This window comes from Ursus maritimus, unplaced genomic scaffold (assembly GCF_017311325.1).
Source record: "Ursus maritimus isolate PB19 unplaced genomic scaffold, ASM1731132v1 scaffold_21, whole genome shotgun sequence".
NCBI lineage: Eukaryota > Metazoa > Chordata > Mammalia > Carnivora > Ursidae > Ursus > Ursus maritimus.
Genome location: NW_024424564.1, coordinates 20,082,204 through 20,105,731, shown reverse-complemented (window position 1 = coordinate 20,105,731; position 23,528 = coordinate 20,082,204). Strand labels below are relative to the sequence as shown.

The 23,528-nt window shown below is 35.6% G+C and overlaps 1 protein-coding gene across 1 annotated transcript in view; it reads right to left on the bottom strand.

Annotated features, from left to right (window-relative positions):
• The window catches only part of PTPRQ (protein tyrosine phosphatase receptor type Q), a 194,147-nt gene that overhangs the window by 148,308 nt on the left and 22,311 nt on the right, over positions 1 to 23,528 (bottom strand). Inside the window, exons 9-14 of the mRNA XM_008710346.1 lie at positions 21,924 to 22,096; positions 12,947 to 13,103; positions 11,470 to 11,631; positions 11,186 to 11,365; positions 10,478 to 10,585; positions 10,058 to 10,339 (exon numbers count right to left, since the gene is read on the bottom strand). Coding sequence (XP_008708568.1) covers positions 10,058 to 10,339; positions 10,478 to 10,585; positions 11,186 to 11,365; positions 11,470 to 11,631; positions 12,947 to 13,103; positions 21,924 to 22,096 — 1,062 coding nt within the window. The remainder of the gene's footprint in view (positions 1 to 10,057; positions 10,340 to 10,477; positions 10,586 to 11,185; positions 11,366 to 11,469; positions 11,632 to 12,946; positions 13,104 to 21,923; positions 22,097 to 23,528) is intronic.

Below are 23,528 nucleotides of genomic sequence, written 5' to 3'. Positions count from 1 at the left end.
TAAAAATACATTCTGAAAAAAAAAAACAACATTTTGCTGAAGTCTTCACCCACGTGCAATAGGGTATGTATGTAAGAATATCCTAAATGGAATAAAAGACACAAAACTTATACACTTAACAACTATGTAAGAAAAGATTGCATCTCAAAAGAAAATTCATTCTATGATTCTACAGAATAATGCTTATCAGATGATATTTTTATTAAAGTACTTGAGATGGTATTAAACTGTCTTTCACTGCAGAACACACAGATGCAAGAAAGAAGTTTGAAAAACATCTAAAAATCAATTTTGCCTTTCATTAATGATGATAATATATAAGAGATTAATAATTAGTTTGGGTATAAAACAAGATGTATGACAAGGCAAGGAACCTCTCCTAGATATAATGTTGCACATTAGGACCTGGCAACAAACAAGTCTCCCAAGGATACAAGATATCATTAAATAAAATACTAGTTTTATGTATCTACAAATGTTCTCATTGTATTGAATTCAATGGTCATAAAATGGTTCTCTACATATATTCAAATACCAGTACTACTTGTGGGATTCTGATTCTGGTAAATATTGAAATAGATACCCTAAATTGAATGACTATCTTAATTAAAACTCTTCATAAAATTAAAACAAACTTTTACAAGAATTGCAGACTGGACAAGAAAGTTAGAAATCTGTGGTAGCTAAAAACAAAAGCAAAAAAAAAAAAATTAAACAAAAAACAAAGTAAAAATGGGTATCCTGAAACAGAAGCTGGTACTAAGGCCAGCTTTGTCTTGGAGGAGACTGGCCAATCCTGGTGATGTTGAGTTTTTGCATTAACAGCTGTGTGGAATTCCAGATAAAGAAGAGAAAGCCTTGGGCCAGGAGAAGAGTAGGGAATATCCCTGTATAAGAAACTGGAAAACCAAAAGCACGCAATTTCAACCATTTTACTGGACAACTCAGGGGGGTACCTTCAATGCTTCTGCAGAATGCCACAGAAAACAGTGTGAGTAGTAACTCCTGATCTTGTACAATGTGGTGTGTTCACCCTCAGGGAAGAGGGAGCGAGAAGTAAACCCACCATACAAAAGAGAACAGAGAAGAATTTTTTTTCCCCTCGCTCCATTATGGATGAAGAAGTGAAAAAGAAAGAAAAATTATGCAGTTTTGGAACTGCACACTTATCCCTAAGAGCCTGTGTGGCTCAAATCCATGGAACCTGAAGAACCTTCACTTCAGACTTTAAATTAAAACAAATCTGTAACAGAGTTGATGTTATTCAAAAGCAACTAGCAGAAGCAAACATAAATCCTCTCAGAAGGAACTCAGCTTCAACTCAGGCCACATAAATATACCACGGATAAATTTCAAGGAAAATGTGCTCACTGATAAAATCGCTAAACACACAAGCAAATCAGACCCCAATAAAGATAGCAAAGAAAAAGGAAAATAAAAATCAGTCTCTCTCTGTCTTTCCCCCTCAGCCCCCCCGACACAAACACACAGCAGTCAGACTTCAAAAGACTTCAGCTATTGAATCTACCAAAGAATAAAAATAAATGTTTAATGTATTTCAACAGCTCAAACAGTACTGAAAATATGAGCAAAAAATTCTTTAGATAATAATAAATGATACTTATAGCCAAGCAGATTTGAAAGAGAACCAGACAGGCCTTCTAGAATAGAAAAACAAAATAACTGAAATTAAAATTCTTTTGATGTATCAAAAAGCACCTTTGATAGAGAGAAATTTAGTGAAAAGGATGACAGTATTAAAAAATTATCAAGAATGTAGCTCAGAGAAAGAAAATAGGGAAAATATAAAATGGCAGTTAAGAGACATGGAGTATATATATCAAAGGAGTCTAAGATAACAGGATGAGGAAGAAGAAATATTTAAAAGAATAATGGCTAAGACTTTTCAAATTTGTTGAAAGATATCAAACTTCAGGTCAAGGAATCTCAATTAAGTTCTAAGCAGGAAAATATTTTAAAACAATCATATTTAGACATATCATTGTGAAAGAGAAGATCTTAACAGCACCAAAAAAAAAAAAAAAAACAAAACAAAACAAAAAACAGGACAGATCACCTACCACCTACATAGGAATGACAATTAGACTGATAAATTGACCTCACTAAAAACCAACTGGAATTCTATACCTAGAAAAATTAACAAAAGCAAAATGAAAAACATATTCAGATAATCACAACCAGAAAATCCTCAATGAATGATGTGATAATGCATTTTAGGCAAAAAAAATATTTACGGGAGATGAAAGACCACAGTCGCAAAGATAATGGTTTAAAAATTGCCTGCATGGAGCAATAATAACAACTAATTTGAGGGGTTAAACAATTTAAACTATATAAACATTATTGCCACTACAAAGTCCTATTACAAGAATCTTTCCTTTCAAAAGAAAGAATTGAACCTTTCTTTATTGGCACTCTAAATACAACGGATATAAATTAGTAGCAACTAATAAATTTAATAAAGTAGAAAAACATGATTCAAAAGCCTTGAAAGTGTAGATGCATTACCACCTGCTCCCAGTTGTTACCTGCTATGGAATATAAGGCACACCTAATAGGGAAAACTGACATATGAATGTTGATATTTCTAAAACTTTGGGAAGAATTGTAGTTTAACACATAGTTTGATGTAGCAATATAATTCTACACATATAATCCCTTTGCATACACTCAAAATCTTCTCTAGTATCTTCCCAAGCCAACCCATCACATGGAGAAACATCCTCAACTCCTCTGAATGCTTTCTTAACCTTCTAGATCTGAATGACTTGGATCTGCTGAGAACATTACATTTTAGCACTCTTGGGTAACAGGTAGTCACTTGTTTTTCTCCTACAATCCCCAGAACCATAGGGCCTAGGAGTTCAGTAGCTGCATTTATCGCTCCTCTTTGCCATATCCAGATGGTTTCTCCTTCCTTCTACCCCTGAAGAACTCTAGTACTACCCCTCCTTAAGAGTCATCTTGGATACTATGCCACTTCTTCAAACACCTTAAAAATTGTCTCACTCCAAAGGGAGGAGGTTGGGGAGATGGATGAAATAGGTGATGGGGATTACGGATTGCACCTGTGATGAGCACCAGATGATGCATGAAAGTGTTGAATCACCATATTGTACATCTGAAACTAATATAACACTGTATGTTAACTAACCAGAATTAAAACAAAAACTTAAAAAGGGAAAAATTTTATCACCTGGATGACTGACTTCCTCTCTCCATTCTTAAGAGACGTCAACATCAATGCAAATGATCTGCCCAATTCCCTGGACTCTGTATTCCTTGATCTCCATAATTCCAAGTTTTCCTCCACCTCACTTTAACCACTAGCTTTCATGGCTATACCCAAAACCTTGTCATTACCAGTCACTGCCAGTATTCCTTTCTTTGGAAACACCTCCTATCTTTCCAGCTTACTGACCTTTGTACTGACAATCCAACAATTCTTTGACCCTCATCATAACTTCACTGTTCATCCCTCCCTATGTCCTCCTCTCCCTACTCACTCAGGCCAGAGCCCATCGCCTACCGCCAAAACCCGTCCCTGGTAATCTCCATCAACTCCTTCTGCTTCCATCTTGCTTTCTAGCAAAATTCCAATTCGAGTTGAACTGAGCTCATTGCTATTCCAGATCTGCAATAGGACAGCTGAAAACATCAAAAGAAAACAAAACTCCATGCTAACTAGCCTCATTTAAATTAAAACCTCAAATTTCAAATGAATCATTTCCACTTCCCAGCAGCCTATATTTTACTTTAGTCAGTTCCGTCTACAGCTTTGTTGTATTTGTTTTCACCATCCTCTCTGTCCACAAACAGCCAAAATCCCTCCCCACTTCTTATTCAAAGCTGAGAAACTTGCTTCCCACTTCATTGAGATAATAAAAACACTCAGAAGGGGGGCACCTGCATGGCTCAGTCAGTTAAGTATCTGCCTTCAGCTCAAGTCATGATCCCAGGGTCCTGGGATGGAGCCCCACATCAGGCTCCCTGCTCAGCGGGGAGTCTGCTTCTCCCTCTCCTCTGCCTGCCACTCCCCCTGCCTATGCTCTCTCTCTGTCAAACAAATAAATAAAATCTTAAAAAAAAACCCAAACTCTCAGAAGAGAACTGCATTATCTTCCTTCTACTGATTTTCCTTTAACTGCTTTCTCGCCTTACTCCCTTTCAAGGCATAACCTTGCACTTCTTTTTTTTCCTTTCAAGTTTTTATTTAAATTCCACTTCATTAACATACAGTGTAATATTAGTGGCAGATGTAGAATTTAGCTATTCATTCTTTACATACAACACCTAGTTCTCATCATAAGTGCCCTCCTTAATCCCCATCACCTATTTCACCCAACTCTCTACCCACTTCTTCTCCAGTAACCATCAGTTTGTTCTCTATAGTTAGGAATCTGTTTCCTGGTTTTCCTCTCTTTTTTGTCCCTATGTTCATCTGTTTCATTTCTTAAATTCTGCATACAAGTGACATCATATAGTATTCAACTTTCTTTGACTTATTTCGCTTAGCATAATACTCTCTAGTTCCATCAATGTCATTGCAAATGCCAAGATTTCATTCTTTTTGATGGCTGAGTTAATATTCCATTGTATAAATATACCACATCTTCTTTATCCATTCAACAGTGAACGAAAATTTGCCTAGCCCTCCATTTCTGTGCTAGATTCCATTCTTTCTATCTAGTCAGAAGTTTTCTAATTTAAGTTATTCCCTCTCTGTTGTGTTATTGGTTTTTCTCTTTTTGTTGATTTATTTCTGTATTGTATACATGTAAACACACACATTATGTCACAGCAAAAGAAAAATAAAGACACTTGACTCACTTTGCCCTTTCAACTATTGCTCCTTTCTGGCCTCCATGCCATATCAAAATTGGTCAAAATTCACCTTTACTCATTCTCTCAACTTTTTAAATCTGTCATCCTGTCTTAGTCTCACTTCAGTTAGGCATTTTCCCCCATTTTTCCATGAAACCTTCTGTCATGAAGTCACCAGTGACCTCCATAATGCCAAACCATTCATCAGTTATAGACCCTCATCTCATCTTACTTCACTGGCAGCAGTAATTGACATAGGAAATAAATTCCCTCTATTTGAAAATCTTTATTCACTTGCATTGCAAGACACAATTTTCTGATTTTTCTCTTACCTCACAACTGCCACTTCTGCTTAGTCCTTGACTAAATCCACTCTGACTTCTTCAAGTCTGTAGGTCATATTGCCCGAGAACATAGGTGTCTGCTTCTTTTCATTGCTATCTACACACCCCCTGAGGTGACTTTATCTCATCCCTTGATTTTAAATTGTATATTCAACCCTGGATCCTCTCCCTGAGTTTCAAACTTACATATCCAATTGCCTTCATGACAGGTATTCAGATACTTAAAATGTGCCCAAAACAGAACTGAATTTCCTCCAAACTGACCTGTTCTCCAGACTTCCCTATGTCAGTAAATGTACCACCATTCACCCAGATATTCAAACAAAATACCTAGTAAGTAATCATGTTTTCCTCTTCATTCCCAAATCCAACATAGTCAGCAATGATCCTCCAAAATTGCAAATCCTATCATGTTCTTGTCATAATTATTCAAGAGCTACTCATTACAATTAAACTCCAAACCTCTTAGAATAAAACCAAGAATCTGCACAGTCTACCTTTGCCAGCCTGTCTCTCCTCACCTGGTAATTCTCTCCCCATAACTTATAGTACTTGAATGACAGAAATGCTCTGCTCTTCCTCAACCACATTAAGTATCTTCCCACTTGAGGAATTTGGCTATTGCTATTCTTCCTTCTGGAGTACTTTTCTTCCATATCCTCATCTAATTTACTCATAAATTATTAATATCTCTGGGCAAATATAATTTCTTCAGAGAGGGCTTCTCTCAGTCCTCTACCTCAAATAGTGCGTTTACTAGTCAATAACTCTCTTTTCTTTCCCTGGTTTTTTTTTCTTACTAGAATTTACCACTACCAAAGTCGTATATATTACTTGTTTACTGGTTTATTTTCTGTGGAACTTCTAAAACGTTAAGTTCCAGGAAAGTGGGAATTTTGTCTTACTGCTATATCTACAATGCATATGAATCCACAAACACCTGTTCAGGTCATGAATAAATATGTTCTGACATGAAATATATTTAAAAACAAGAGAGAAATTCACAGCTAAGCAAAACAAGATTGAACTGACTAGCTCTTTAACGCAAGAAAAAAAAAAGGAGTTAGTAATACTATGTTTGAACTTCATAACTCAGTATGACTTCTGATTTTGAAGAATTCTCCTTGGAACTTGCTAAGTTGTCCCTCTGGAGTTGTCTGCCTACCACCAGTAGTCAGAGTATAAATATGCATCCCTGACCCCAGGGTGATATCCTTTGCATTTTTATTCATTTATCCTTAGGGGATAACCAGTGCTGGCTGGATTCAGGGAAAATAAAGAAGACAGACTTGATGACTTACTGATTTTGGAGAGCAATGACGGACTTAGAGTTTTCTGGACTAACACTGTGTGTCCAATTGGAATAGTATTGTGTAAAATAGATAACTCATGAATACAAAGTAAATTATTAGAATCAGTTGGAAAAAGCTGAATCTATTTAAAAGATAAAAATAAGAAAAGTTTGCTCATGATGGTCCTAAAACAGGAAGTGACAGGTTACCTTGACTATGCCAAAAGATTATTGTTTGGCATACACAGTTACAATGATATATAGAAGCATATGTAGAAACATAATGCTATTCATTAATATACATAAATTTATAGAGTTCTTCACAAAAGTGTGGTCAACATCTAGGTTACTATCCACTAGTGGTTATTACCCCACATCAGACATATTCAAGGCATTTTGTTAAAGGCTTACCATAAAGAAAGTTAAATCTTGAAAGAGAAAAATAGAGATCATCAAAAGGTAATTTGTATGAGAACTTAAAGTTCTTTACGTGATTATTGAACTCTAAGCATGAGAAAACATGAATTAATCTTGTTTGCAAACTGTACATTCTATACTTAAAACACACATAAACACACAGTCTTTCTTTCACACACACACACACACACACACACACGCACACACACACACACACACCCATCCATGAGATCAACCTTGTATTGATCTTTTCTGCTTGAACACAAGAGTATTTTACTCCCAAGCATTAGTAAACTCTGACTCCCCAATCAAGATAAAGCATGTGCACAAATAATTTATTCTTATCTGCAGCTAGCAACATTCACACACCACTAACCAATCCTTCAATTTCTCATGAAATAATATTGAAAAGTGGGCTCTTGTTTTTTATATTAAGAGTAGAGATAAATTCATTGTATTTAATAAGAATATGAAGCCTTGGTAACAGGGTAACAGACAGCTGTTCTTTTTTTTTTTTTTTTTTTTAAAGATTTTATTTATTTATTTGACAGAGAGAGACAGCCAGCAAGAGAGGGAACACAAGCAGGGGGAGTGGGAGAGGAAGAAGCAGGCTTCCCAGCGGAGCACGGAGCCAGTGCGGGGCTCGATTCCAGGACCCTGGGATCACGCCCTGAGCCAAAGGCAGACGCTTAACGACTGAGCCACCCAGGCACCCCCAAATAGCCATTCTTGAGTACATCTTGCTTCAAATGATACCTTGAGACTACTTAACATTCTAGCTTCCTCTTTTGCAAAAAAAGCCAAGACTTGTGGCTCAATAGTAGCACACATATTATGGGAAAAGTCACTAATGTAGATTTCATTGTCCACTCTTTCCATCTGGATGAAGAATGCAAAGATGTTGAGAGTACCCTACTTTAGGACAGAGAGTTAGAATTGTAAGTATGGACACTGAACACTATGCCCTATTATTCAGTCTGTTTTGCTGCTGAAGAGTCTAGTGTCAAAATGACCTTCACCCACCCAAATGGGTAAGTCCAGGCATTAGTTGTTTCTTTTTTCTCTTTACTTTTCTCGCCAGGAGGCTTGAAATGACTATAGGGAGGCTTACATCCAAGTCCCAACATTACATCTCATCTACTCTGATTTCTGAGTAATTTCGCTCAAGTAATTCTAGGTCTCCTCATCTATAAAATAAAGGGTTGTATGTGTTTTGTAAGATACCTTTCAACATTAATATTCTCATTTTTAATTACATGTCAAATTAAATTCTTATATCGACTTAAGGTTTATTACCCCTGCCTTAGAATTAAGCTCATATAACAGAAAATAAAATGAAACTAAAATTTACTTATTCAATACTAAATAAAAGATTGCATGCATGTATCAGCAAACAAAAACGATTATTCTATAGATAATCATTAAGATAAAGTATTCTTGATGCTGTGACCACTTAAGTAGTGAAGTATTTGATAAGCATTCATGAATATAATGATTGTTTAATATAACAGGGACTTTGAAAGTTCTTCTTTCCTTCCTCATGCTGTGCAGAACCCAAGCAGCAAAATATTACTGCAACAATGAACAGAAAAAATCCTAGATATACTCTATAATTTACCAACTTTATTGATGGCTTCTAAAAGAGATTATATTGTGAAAGCAAATATGCTTTATAGTCGGATGCATTTGGGTTCCAGGCCCAGCTTCATCACTTACCAGCTGGGTGACCTTAAGCAATTAAACATCCACCAATTAATTTTAACTTTAGGAGGGTAGAAATTCACTTTCATTTACAGTGCTATATTCCCAGTAGGGCTTGGCATATTGCAGATACTTGCTGAATATTTATTGAAGAGATGACCTCTTAGATTTGTTTTTTATTAGGCAATGAAGATAATAATACCTTAATGTTTTAGAGTTAAAAAGTTAATTTTCATGAAAGCCAATGGCATAGCCCATGGCGCTTTGCAGGTGTTTAAAATATGCTTGTTTCTTTCCTTGACCCAGTGTAAAATAAAGCTAGGTCAGGTAAAGAGGAGATATTTTCTTAAAAGAAATACTGATTTAAAAAACAATATCTATGAAAGCAATGAAATATGCCAACATATGGTTTAACATCAATTAGATTTCATTTTAAGGGATAACTCTTGATGCTATAAAACACTCCTTTCATTACTCTCTCAGGCCTGCAATCATGATTGCCTCCCTCCATAAGCTCTTCTGTGTCATCTCATTACACTCATTTCTGTGACCAGTCTCAAGAAGGTACTCCTGTTCAAAGATAAGCTGCTTTACTAGATACTTAGGATCCTCAAGGTTAGAGAGAGGGCCTCACACAGAGCATCTGGCTGAACCATATGAAATTGCTGATATTTGGCCATTATGACCCACAGGAATAGTAATTCCATATGGTTCAGCCAGTAGCTAGTCAATAAATAGTTAATTTTTTTAAGTAGGTAAAAAACAGTAATTTTACATTTAGTCTAATTCTCAGCATAAATTAGAGTTGGATTATGAGTGATGCTCCAACATGATTTTAAACATAATATAACAATAAACTAAAATCATCAGGCAAAATGTCTTGCCTTATGCTATTTGTTCTTCTATCACCGAAACCGAAACACAAGAGTAATTCCTTGCTTCCATGATTTCCCTTAGGTAGGATACTCCCCTCCTTGCCCACCCAACAACTTCAATAACATCCATTCTACCCTACTCTTGAAGATCCAGGTCAGATGCTATCTCCTCCATAAGGCTCAACTGGGCATGCCCTTCCTGTGTTCCTACTCTGCACCTCTTTCTACGTACGTACCTCATTGGAGTACAGGAATCTATTCTTACGAGTATGTTCTGCTTTTACCTAATTTGAAAGCATGTAGTTATTTGATAGGTACACTGAAAGATTCCTTGGTTTTTCAACGTCTTTCATTTGAAAAATTCACTGATTTTATTTTGGAGTTCCCATATATGTAAATCAGACTTTAACAATGGACACAGCAAGCCTTTTCCCCACACCTTCCCAGATAAAAACAAATTAATTTCTGGGTTATACAAAAAAGAATGAGTGATTTTAGGTTATTTAAAATATAAACAATATGACAATTGTCAGCCATGTTTACTTCATTACTATGTGTTCTTAAACAACAAACAAAAAACTTACCAGTCTCAGAAGTCCTTACAGAGAGTAAAGAAGATAACTGATTGCCATGACCAAATCTGGTATACGACCTGACAGAAATGTTGTAGAGGGTGTAAGGTTTTAAGCCCCCTAAAATTATGTTTGTGGTTGAGGTGTTCTTCATCAACGAGGTGTCCATATTTTTATACAGCACTTCATAAGCAACAATAATCCCATTGGGTTTCTTAGGTGGTGACCACCTCAAATTTATTTCACTTGCAGTAACATCAATAACTTCAACATCTTGAGGTGATGATTCTGGTTCTGAGGGATGAAAACAAAATTTTAAATACGTGTATTTTTTCATGCTGTTTCAGCCACTAAAGGGAGCATGAGGTAGATAGCAGTAAGCATGCAACACTACTTGCTTCTTTTCATTAAAAATGCACCTGATATTCTTACCATCTTCTAAAGTTCTCACAAAGATGTCATTTTCTTCAGACAAAGAACTTTCTCCAACATGGGTTGAGGCAGCCACTCTCATTTTATATTTTGTGTATTTCTTTAACCCTATAATGATAATAGTAATCTGTTTAAAGATCATAAAATAACATTCATGTATTAGCGTCATTTGATACAGCACCAGTGAAAATAATTTATTTGGGAGACTGGCTCTCCAAGTCAGTTTCCTTGTAATCTCATTCTCCCAAAATTCCTTGAGCATGAGGGTCTTCCCATGTTGATGATATTTTAGTTCTTTCCTAAATATTAGGGCAATCATCTGAGGCTGAAAAATAACTTTTGGCACGCTGCTAGGACTATGTTGACTTGGCACAAACATCATGTCAGCTCAGTTACTTCAGCTGATTTTCACATTCATTGATTCATTCATTCCAGCTTTTAATACTTTATTTCAATTCCAGATATAAAATTCTCTGGCTTAAATATGTGCCTATAATGCTTGTGATCTGATTATCTCATTTTTAGTAGATAAATATAGACAAAGAAAAACACATTTAATCAAGTTATTTCTGCACATTTTTCAAGATATCCATGGCAGCACAGCATAACAAAATCTGAAATGATGCAGCACGTGTCCTGCAGTATTTAAGGCAGAAAGAGATGCATATTTTCACCAGAAAAGCAGTGTTTGAAAAAAGATTGTTCTACCTGTTATGAGAAAGCTGTTATCTGTAGTAGTCATCTGGAATGCTCTGTTTGTATCCAGTTCCATTGCATAAATGGTATAATGAGTTATTTTTCCATTCGGATATTCTGGAGGATCCCAATACAACAAAATAGATGAAGAACTAATATTTTTATAGTTTATAATTTGAATGGAGCTTGGCACTTGTAAAGAAGAATGAAAAATTAATGCAAACAAAAAGAAAAAGTATTACAATGTGTAAGAGCAGTATTTGCAGGTAATTAATTCAAAGGAAATACATTCTTACCTTGCTCACGTGTCCTCACATTGAGAACCGTTGGTGGTCCTTCTCCCATGATGGTGAAAGCAGATACACTAATCATGTGCTCAGTGAAAGGTACAAGTCTCCTGATAACATAAGACAGCTGCTCTGCAGCAACGTCAGTGATAGACAGATTCCTTATAGCTCCTATTTGAAATCAGTTTAAAAAATCATGATCAAAATTATTTTTCCTCACAGAGTGAAATCTTAAACTTGGTTTCACACTTGTCATTAATTTCTCTATGTACTCCTGTATGTAAAATAATAAAAATATGTGTAAATAATAAACATGTATAATTAAGAATACATACATCCTGGAACATGAGACTAGTATTTTGAGAAAATACGACCTTCTGAAAGGAACTGGCTAGGATTTTTTTTCTGAAATGAAAGATGAGGTAATAATATCATATTAAAATTTTATAAGTCGATGCTATGCTGTAATGTGAATGTTATTGAAATGAGACTTATTTGAACTAAAAAATCACCATACCTTTATTAAACTCGTTGGAGGTTTAAAGTAAGCATGCTTGGATAACTGACACAAAATTATGTCTGAGCAAGGATTTCAAATAATGTTATTTTTTTAAATTAAGAACCTGTGTTTCCAACAATGTTAAATAACAATTAGGCCAAACAAATACTGAAGGAAACATCTGTATCAGAAATTGTGGGCCTCTTAATTTTTAGTGTTGCTCCAGTCTTTGCACAGGAAAAAAATGGATCAGTAAATGAAATAAACATATACTGAACGTAATGTGAAATTTTGGCTAATTCTACCATTAATAAAATAACATAACACTTTTAATTTGGAATGAGATAACTACCAAATCAGAAAAAAAGGCAATGAAAAAAAATATATTCTTCTCACTTTTAGAATAACCAGAGAGATCATTTAGATCTGTGTCATGTAACCGAGTATTTTTAATTTGCTATATATGGCATTCTTCTTTTAGAAACAATAAGATCCATTGACCCTGAAAAGCAAGTGTATACACTAATGACATCACCACATCGCTGGGGTCACCTACACCTGTTTATCACCCCATGCACTAGAGTTGTAACTTTCTGACCTATTTACCTTTAGTGACATTTGAAAACCTATTAGTCAAAAGCTGCAGAGAATGCGAGGCCTGTAAATGATTTGAAGATATGTTAATCCCTCCCCATCACACCTGCTTTGGCAACTGTAATAACTGATTGTCTATGCAGCTTGGCCAGAGACTCTAGGGTGCTACTTTCTCTAGGAGGAAGGTCAAATGGGTTAGGAGGGGCCAACTCCTGCCTGTGTGGCATATCCATTTGCTGCATGAGGTTATCCAACAGTTGAAGAAGAAAAAAATCTGACTCCAGCCCATGAACCATTAATAATTCAGTTGAACTCTAAGCTAAGGTTCATATCTGGGCTAGCCAGTACTGGTGGTTGGAAATACACTTCAAAGAACATAAAAATTGTACCTACCAACTGCTGACTGCTGGTCTTCAGCTCTGTTCCTCACAGGAAAGTTATTAAGTGGATGACTGTTATATATAGCGGAAGCAAGCGAGTACAGGTCTGAAGATATCTCTGCTGAACCTACTATGTTCACAGTTTCTGGAGTCATGGGGTCATCTATATACTGAAATTAAAAACAGACACTTACAATGACCGTTTGTAACAGTTACACTTAAAAATGACTTCACTCAAGTATTTAGTTTAAAAAACTAGTAACTTTGGAATCATACTTTTTAAAAAGATAGTACTATTTCCACAACTACTGTCTTCCTTTATGTTCCCAGATTTCATTCTTTCCCAGATTTCATTCTAGAGCTATTAAACTCCTGCATCATTTTAACACATTCTGATCACTCCATTATCTTAAGAGATCAATACTGTATTGTGGGATGAAGGGGATATTTGTTTCTGATTCAAGTTACTTTATTGTAAAATTAGACATCCTCATACAGAGGTTTCATAAATAAACTATTTTAAAACCATTCACCCCCAGGGGCACCTGGGTGGCACAGCGGTTAAGCGTCTGCCTTCGGCTCAGGGCGTGATCCCGGCGTTGTGGGATCGAGCCCCACATCAGGCTCTTCCGCTATGAGCCTGCTTCTTCCTCTCCCACTCCCCCTGCTTGTGTTCCCTCTCTCACTGGCTGTCTCTATCTCTGTCAAATAAATAAATAAATAAAATCTTTAAAAAATAATAAAAAAAAATAATAATAAAACTATTCACCCCCAAAAGTAAGTGTTCTAGGCATACTGCCATATTAAAATATGTTTTGCTTCTCTGTGTGTTCTCATTTGCATATGAGGTGTGAGAGGCTTGCATGCCTGCTTGATACGTCAATAACAGTAGTTTATCTTTGATTAAGTGAAGTTACTTACAGACATGAACAAAAATACATGGCAATAGCTTTCAAATAGCCTATCCAAGGCTCTGGACCTAAAGAATATTTTAAGTAACTATGATTGCTCCTAGATCCCATAACGTACTTCGCACATGTCAAGTTCACCAAGTAACAGATACTGAAGTGAAAATATCAGGGGCACATTACAGATAAATACAGAAAGAATTTCTATGGGGATAACAAAACGACTCTTTCCCTTCTCCCTCCCTACGCAGCGTAAGTGATTGAGGAAAGGGTATTTGGGGCAAATACCATTAGGTACTTTGTGTAGTTTTTCAACCTTGGAAATAAGACTAAACATTAATCAAAGTAAATGTTGCCTTAAGAGACTTAACAACCAAATGAAATGTGCGGATTTTGGATTCTAATTAGTACATACCTACCAACACAGGCTTCGAAGATAATCAGGAAAATTTGACTATGTTCTAGATATTAGAAGATACCAAGACAATATTAATAATTGTTAGTGGTGGTAATGGAATTATTGTATGAGTTAAAATGTCCATGAGTTTCAGAGATTTGTTCTTAATTAGGCATGTAGGAGCAAAATGAAGTCTGGAATTTATTTTAAAATATGTCCAAGGCAACAGTAACAATGGGAAGCAGCTGATGCCAGTATGGCAGGATGTTAGTTACTGAATCCAGGTGTGGGGCAAATAGGGGGTTATTATTACATTCTCTTCTCTACTTTTATATCTGTTCAAAATTTTCCAAGATAAAATCATTTTGAGAAAAAAAAAAGACATTGCAAGAACTACTTGCTTTTGGTCCATTCTTTTTCAAGTTCTGCTTCAAAACTCACCTTTTTAAGAAAAACAAAAATGCTTTTTAAAAAAAAGAAAATCATTTTATTCCTTCCCAACTCCATGCTCTCATATTCTCAAAACTTATAATATATAATAAAGGTTTTATTTAGGTAAATAAGTTTTGGTACACTTATCTTTTAATTATCTTACATGTTTTGTGGTTGTCTTTAGTCCTAGAGCCAAAAACAGGGTTTTTATTCCTAAGTAACATCAATACTTAGTATTTAAAAAACGTAAGAGGTGCTCAGGAAAAATTTCAGGAAGGCAAGAAATTTTAAGGCAGTTTGTTTAACCATCTACAAAAATAGGTCATTGGAATATTAACTTTTCTAAGATATAAAAGAGTGGAGAAATGATCCAAGGAAATCTCTCGTTCTCTAAATGATATTTATAAAATAAAATTATCTAAATCTTGTTACATCTTTAGCCAGAAGAGTATTGTGATGAAAAGCAGGGCGATACCTATAAGATCTATTCTAAAATTGTTGCAATAAAGAACTCTGGATAGGGAACTCTATGTGGGACAAGTTAAAGGTCTTCTATCTTCCAACGGCTCACTTCAGCTCTGCCTCCACAGGGAAATCAGGGAGGGCATGAATCACAAACACATAATTCAGAGATGCTCTGGTATTCCAGTCAATAGTTTATGTTTGAAGCACACAGCTGTTTCCACTATCAATCAGCCACTCTGAGAATCTAGGGTGTACAAAGCACTGCAGAAGGTACAATGAAGTAGTACAAACAATTTCCCCGTGAACTACAACTTTGCATTAAATCTCCCAACATTTTATACTCCATGTCCGATAAATTATTGAGAGTTAAGCCACAGCATCCCAACAATTAACTAAGTTCAACATCTCTGTTGACAAATTGCCATTTCAATATAAGAGTTGACTTAAATTTTGACTTTCTGAATTTCTCCCAAATGCTGGTATTCTGGAAAGACTCTCCCTAACTGGGGCAATGATTTGGATGTTGGTTTCACAACAACCCGGAAGGCTATTCGTTATCACTGAGAGGGCTGTGCCATGAATATTTCTCACACTTTGCCTCTTTTAAAAAGGCATTAGATATTATGTTTTTCAAATGATGAAGACAATTATTTTAAGAGCAAAAATAATGGGAAAGAACTAAAACTTAAGAAAGTAACAGGAAGGGGCCGAAGTGGATGTGAGAGAAATGGCAGGGAGGAGAAGCCCACTGCAACTCCTCAAGGTTTCAGACTCACTGAGTTAGTCCAGGGCTCTCAACCTCAGCACTACTAACGTTCTGTGTTAGATCATGTTTTGTTGTGGGAAGTTTAGCAGCATCCCCGGTCCCTACCCACTAGAAGCATCTTCTCAGTTGTGACAAAGAAAAATGTCTCCAGAGATTGCCAAGTGGAGAGCAAAATCTCCCTTGGTTGAACACAATTGACTTTGTGAATGTCACAGTTCATCAACATGAAAGTCCTCTCATACGCTACCCAGGAATCTTTGGAATTTATGTGAAAGAATTACAAGTTCTTCAGAGTTAAATTCCTAATCCATCTGTATAAACCAACCTGATTCTACGTGCTATAACCTTCATTATAGCTAATATGATTTTATTTCTAAAAAAAAATCTCTATTACATCTATCAAAATTTAGACTCACTGGAAGTCCACTGGATTGAATTAATGAAACAGTTGACTTATTCTTAAGAAATGCTTCTATATTTTATTACAGACTATATCATGATTTATACTCTCTTATTAAGCAATGGTAAAAAGAAAAGTCTGCAATTAACATATGTTTGGAAACCTAATGGATACTGTATCCTTCTGCATATTATTTAAGTGTCAAATCTTTAAGGTTTCTTTTTCTGTTCCTAATGGTCAATAAAATAAACTTTATCTCAAGCATTCCTAAACTACTCTTGAGTCCTGTCAGCTTCATTCCATAGCAATTGGTCAAGCATTTAGCTGGCTTTCTTCTCATGTTCACCAAGGACAAATATTGATATACTTGTGAAATAAATCAGATGAAAAGATGTATCCGTATGAATCTCAGAAATTTGTAACACCAGGCATCAAGATGGTGTCTTTCAGGAGAAAATGCCCCAGGATTCTACCAGAAGAACAAGCACAGGATGAGATCTGAGTGTGAAATTCAACTTAAGAACAGTCTATGGAGAGATGACTTGAGGGTTTTACAGACTTTAGTCTCAGTGGAATGAGTCTCGCAAAGAAATTGATTTTATTCTTTGCATTGAAAGAAGAAATGAACATCGAGATAGAAAATAGTTCTTCTCAATTTGGATCTAATCAAATTACATATGGAATGTTGTATTCAGATGATTAAGAGGCTCACTGACAAACTGGAAAATATACATAGGAGAGAAATCAATAATATGAAGGCTCCAGAAACCATAGCTGATGAGAAACTGAGGACGTTAAGCCTTACGAAAATCATGACTATCATCTTCAAATGATAAAAAAATTAAATCATTGTGTATTGTTGTTACTTCTACAAAGAATAACATTTAAAACTATTATACGTCAAATAGGGTGCTAAGTACTTTCACTTATGTGATATCACTTCATTATAGCCCAAAGAGTTGGGTGTCAAGAGCTCTATTTTACAGTCATCTGTTCAAGTTCACAAAACTAGTCATAGCAGAGGTAGGATTGAAACACATTTCCCTGGTTCAAAATTCCAAGCTCATACCATGTGGGTCTAGAGAAGAGAGATGGGACAAACTGGCAAACATTAGAAGACTGAACTGAATATTAGTTCAGTTCAAAACAGTTAAAGAACAGAGTAGTTTCTTATCTAGCTGTGTATTTTCTGGACCTAACAGAGTGCCTGGAATTTTGTAGTTACTTAATAAATACAGAGGTCATAAAGAAGAATATTTTATGAAAGGTCATAAAAAAGAGTATTTTAAAGTTCATAGAATAGGAGCTGCTTTTGTTGCAGTAGATACCCTATTATCAGAGTTGATAAAATATTTTAGCAGAGGCTGGATTCCCAATCATTTATTAGGCATGTTATATATGCAATTCATATATAAATTTGGCAGTTGAAATAAAAGTCTTCAAATGCTGAGATTAAATTTTCTAATATATTTTTTCAAGTATTTGTTTAAATATTGAAAGTAAAATTTTATACATGTTTCAGCATGCTCAAATAAACCCTATTTATTAAGAAATAAACCATAAAATATCACTGGAAAAAAATTTCAATAAGGGTGACTGACTTTCTGCAATGATACTAAGGAGTTAGATTTCTTAAATAGATATATACCTTCCCCATCTGTTCTCAATTCTTATTTAGTTACTTCTCATTAAAAAGAAGTATAAGTAATATACTTAAATCTGGAAGGATTATTCTAATAGATGTGTGAAATATAAAATAGTGGGCTGGGAGAGTGCGGTAGACAGTCTCTCATGTGGCCCCCCTATTATTCCTACCTCCTGCTGTTCATGCATTTGTATAATCCCCTCCTGTTGTGTGGGAACTATGATTTGTATCTAACCAATGAAATAAGGCAAAGGTGAGAGGATGTCATTCCTATGATTACATTATACTGTATAGATTCCCCTTGCTGGCATGATGAACTATATGACCATGTTGGGAGAATCCTTGTGACAATCCTGTGGGAGGCCTCTATGAGCTGGGACTAAGGCTAGTCTTCAAAACGCCGAGGCCCTCAGTTTTACAGTCAAAAGGAAATTAAATCTGCTGAAACTCTAAGTGAGTCTGGAAATGGCTTTTTCCCAGTGAAGCCACCAGACGAGAATACAGCACGGTCTGCCCTTGATTGCAGCATTACGAGACCCTAAGTAGAGAATCCATCTAAGCTGTGTGGATTCCTGAGGCATAGAAACTGTGAGATAATAAATAAATGTGGCAAATTGTTATACAACGATGGAAAACTAAGGCAGTAAGACAACAGTAGTCCAGGCAAGAGACTATGCAATCCTGAGCTGCGGTGGAGACACAGGAATGAAATATAGATGTATGAATCACCCTTCGGAGGTAAAAATAACTGGCTTAATATCGAATGACTATTGAATGCTGAGTATAACCCAAGTCAGAGGGAGTCCCATGGTTTTGAGCTTTTATGACAGAAAGAATAACAATGCCATAATCTGAAAAGAGAAATATAAGGCATGTAAAAGCACCATAAAGACCTTCTCAGTGCTTAGACGATGACCTTCAGGTCAGAGAGCTATGGTGTGCCCAGTCCAAGGAATAAAGGAATTCTAAGTTTAGTTATTTGGTATCTAGGCATCAAATTAGTCTCTCTCCAGACTTTGTTCCTCATAACTGAAACTATTAATTGTCTGGATAGACTTTCTTCTTGTATATCCTGTGGAAACCTTCATAGGTCTCCATCGCCATCCCCAGATCTCTGTCGAGTATCTGTTCTAGGCTGTATCCCAGCTTTGTCTCCTCCTTCTGGTCATTAACCAAGCCATTATCCCAAAAAGGATTTTTGTTTTGTTTTATGAGGGAAAATGAGTTTAGATGTGACAAACCTGACAGAACCTCTCTACAAATGGTTGCCATTAGGAATAGAATGTCAGAGAAAGACCAGAATAGAAAGCAAGGCAAAGGGATCATTCAGGTAGGCAGCCGTGATTGAAATTGTGTGATCATCGAAAGAAAGTGTAAGAAGAAGGCTGAAAACAGAACTGTCTGGAATGCCTTTATAGAGGAGTTATAAAATTATAGGAGAACTAGCTGTTTCATTTTTTCATTACACAAGACCAAAATTTTGCAAAGTCACAGCATATGAAAGTGGAGGATGCATGAGGCAGAAAATACTCAAAAGCTGGAGAGTGGGAGAGCAGAAAAATGGATTCTGGAGGAGATAATGAAGATGGGGACACTTAAAAATATATAACCACCTTATCTGACACTTAGGAGGTCACGGGTGACTTCTAACAAGATTTCAAGGACTTAGATAATTCTTGTACAGGGTGTGGAGGCCATACTTTGAGAAGTAGAAGAGTAAATGAAAGGTAAGAGTCCTTATCCAGTATCAAGGTCAAGATGAAGGGTAATAAATGAATACCCTAAACCAGGGGTTTTATCTATTATTTCTCCTACTCCTCACCCTGTAAGGTGCGTATATACACCCTGCTTTAAAAATGAGGGTACCAAGTCTCCAAAAGTTGACTTGTCCAAGGTTATAGAACTAGTAAGTGGCAGACCCAAGTCCATTTGGATTTAGAGCCTCTGCCATATCTCTCTCCCCACATCAACTTCCTGAAAGACGAACCCAAGCATCAGTCACATGGGAAAACAGAAATATCAACAGGCCTGATCTAATAAAGAAAAATACCATCATAAATAAGGAGAAGTAATGTGCCCTTTTATTGAGAGAGGATAAAGAAACTAATAATGAGTGTCAATCAGGGTGAAAGTTTCACGGCCATGATAAAAATCACAAAAGGTCACAATTATTTAGCATAGCACTTACTACATACCACATACTGTTCTAAATTCTTTCATGCACATTAACCCATTAAATCCTCATTAATACCCTTGTTATAGGGACTCTTATAATCTCTACCTTTGAGAAGAGGAAACTGAAGATCAGAGAGGTCAGGCCAACTTTCCTAAGGTTAAACCAACCATAATAGCAAAACCAAGGTTTAAACCCAAGTATTCTGTCTCCTAAGTCTGTGCTCTTAATCTCTCTACTGCAGAGCCCATTAAGTGACCAGCCCAGATTTATATGAACCCAAAGCTCATGTTCTCTTCAGTGTATCACAGGGATTACAAGTCATATAGACAGAGGCAGAATCACAAAGAAGTCTTTCTAGAACATCTTAGCTTCAAGAGAAAAACAGGTGTGTCAAGCCATTCAACAGACGTCATTAACAGAAGTGGGAGATGTCACCTAGTCCCAAAACAGCTAACTATCTAATTTAAGACCTTCTCAGGTGGAGCAAAGGTTTAAGCTTTTGCCCTTTGCCTGAGTTGTCAACTAGAGTATCAGAGAAAGCATAACTCACATCTTTTACACACAGAAAAGAAGTAAACATAGGATTGAATTTTAATCCTGTGCTGGAGATGGTGAATAATTTGGAGTCGTAAATCCTGGGCAGCCAGAGTGCATTGAGTACATAGCATCATCAATTTTCAAGTATGTACAAGAAATGGAAGAAAGCAGAGACTAGAAATAGAATGGACAATATGAATGGGGAAAAATAACAGCACAGATAGAAAAAGCAGTGATTCTGAACCAAAACAGTAGAAGCCAATTGATGAATAATCATCAGGTAGCTCCTGCAAGGCCTGTGATTGGATTCACTGGTCCTAAGTACATTTATTTTTGTATGCATACTTGGATGTGACTAGTCTGGAGGCTTACAGGGCCCTCACAAGGTGAATAGCTGGCTAGGTAAGGTGAATGAAGACAGGAAAAGGAAACCAGTGTGGCCTGTACTTCTAACAGAAACAAAAGGGAAAAAATAAGACTTCCATTGTGAATAGAGGCAAACACATTGTCTTCTTATTTTCTATCTATGAATGACTTAATCTCCATTATTGAGTCGATTGTTTTTTTTTTTTTTCCCCGAGATTTATTTATTTATTTGAGAGAGAGTGCCTGAGCAGGTGGAGGGGAAGAGGCAGAGGGAGAGAGAGAACCTCAAGCAGACTCCCCTCATTGCAGGGAGCGGGACACAGCCTCGCCCTCACAACTTTGAGATCATGACCTAAGCCAAAACCAAGTGTCTAACACTTAACCAAATGAGCTACCCAGGTGCCCCCATTTGCTTTCTTTAATCAAACATACTCTGTTTGGTTCTTTTTTAAAATGAGGTAGGTCTGAAAAAATTAGCTCCCAAAGACTGAATAGGACAAGTCATTTGTCAACAACATCTACTAAATACTGTGCCTTTCACTGGCAACTGTTCCAAATTGCAAGCAAGCCTAGAAGGAGTGTTTAAATCATAACAGGAGTTTCTAAACAACTCATTAACTGAATTACCAAATTATATTCATTTATGGAAACACCTTCAGTCCTGCTTAATTGCTCAATTAACATTTTTATATGCTGAAAAAGAATAATAGCATTTAACTAAAAATATATGTTCTAAAATGAAATATGACCTAGCTAGATTATCAACATAGCCCAAATCTACTTCATTTTATACCATGATGCCAAATATTTAAGGTTTGAATGCTGAAAAGTCTTCCAAGTTATCAGGGCCAAAACCAAGGAGAAAGGGCTCACCAAGATGTGAAATGAAAGTGAATACCTCATCTTTTCCTGTGAGCAAAGTATTTTCCAGAATTACACCTGTCTCTGGAACTAGCACTTTGACTCGATATTGGTTAATGATTCCATTTGGTTGTCGTGGTTTCTTCCAAGTAATACGTATTTGTGTAGCTTCTACTTCTGCAAGTTGTAAATCAAATATTGCACCTGGAACTAAAAAAAATGAATAAGGAGGGAAGAATTTAAAAATATACTTTTAAATTTTAAAAATTCTCTAAATTCTTAGCTCACCATTTAAGACCTGTAAGAAAGTCTATTAGAAAATAGACTAAGACAATTTAATATTTATTAACAATTAAATATGTGTAAGATTCTTTAAAGACAGAGATAAATTGCTACAGACTGTTCTCAAAAATGTAAATAAGAAATAGGATAACATGGAGTAATTTCCTCAAATCAAAATGTCATAATATTTGTTTGAAACAAATTCATTAATCAAAATAACTTCCCAGAGAAAGCTGTTTAGGGATGATTAATGCCCAGTAGAAACCTCGAAAGTTTTATAAAATTATAACAACATATCAAAAAATAACATCCAGAAGACTTTGTATGAAATGAAATGTAGTTGGTAAATTCAATTAGGTTGTCTTTCAACTTATTACATGAGATTGCTTGAAGAGTTGATTGATTTTGGTCTGCTAAGTTTACAAATGAATTATGTGAGTCTCTAATTTAAGGTACCCTTACTCTTTTCAGTAATAAAGAGAAACGGAAACAAACTAACAACTGGTTTACAACTAAGCACCAAGTACTTATGTAAATTCTAGTTAGAAAATGGCCAAGAGTGACATCTGATAAACCTCCCAGTACCACAGGAGTAATAACAGATCAAGGATAAACACGCCTTGGGCTTTTGTCTACTTTTTGTTTATAGCCAATGTGATTATGAATAGCCAATTAACCCCTCCCCTAAATTTGGTAATCTATAAAATGGGTAAAATTATATTGTTCTTATTACTATGCAAGGTTACCATAAGGAACCTTGAATGAAATGCTCAAGAAAGAAAATAATATAACTCCTTATGGTCAAAATGTAGTAAAATATCAAATTCATTTCCTTAAGCTATTTCACATTAGTATAGTTTTAGCAAATATCATTTAGAACAGAGGCACTTTAGGGATATAATATAAATAGAGAACAACCCTTTTGCCTTTTAAGATAACAGAAAGGAATTGAAAATTAATGTCACAACTCTTGTAAATATTATTTAAAATTAGTGAACATAATTATGCTTACCTCAACCATACAGGAAACTGAATGGAGCTTTCATTCCAGAGATTGAGTTTTTTCCTTTGTCTCTATGAAGTAACCATTTAAAAAGCCCCCTAGATATTGTAACAATATAAACATTTCTAAATGTTTTTAAATAGTTAATGGCTAGGTGAATGAATGAGTCATTCTTGCCTAAGATTTTCATTACTACTGCAGCCAAGATTTTCGTGTCCAGCACATAGTAACACCTGTGCTCAAAATTGGGATATAAACATGAAAGTACAACTATAATTTGCTAATTCTTTAAATCTCCTTTTCTTTTTTTTTACTTCTTTTTTATTATTTTATGTTAGTCACCATACAGTACATCCC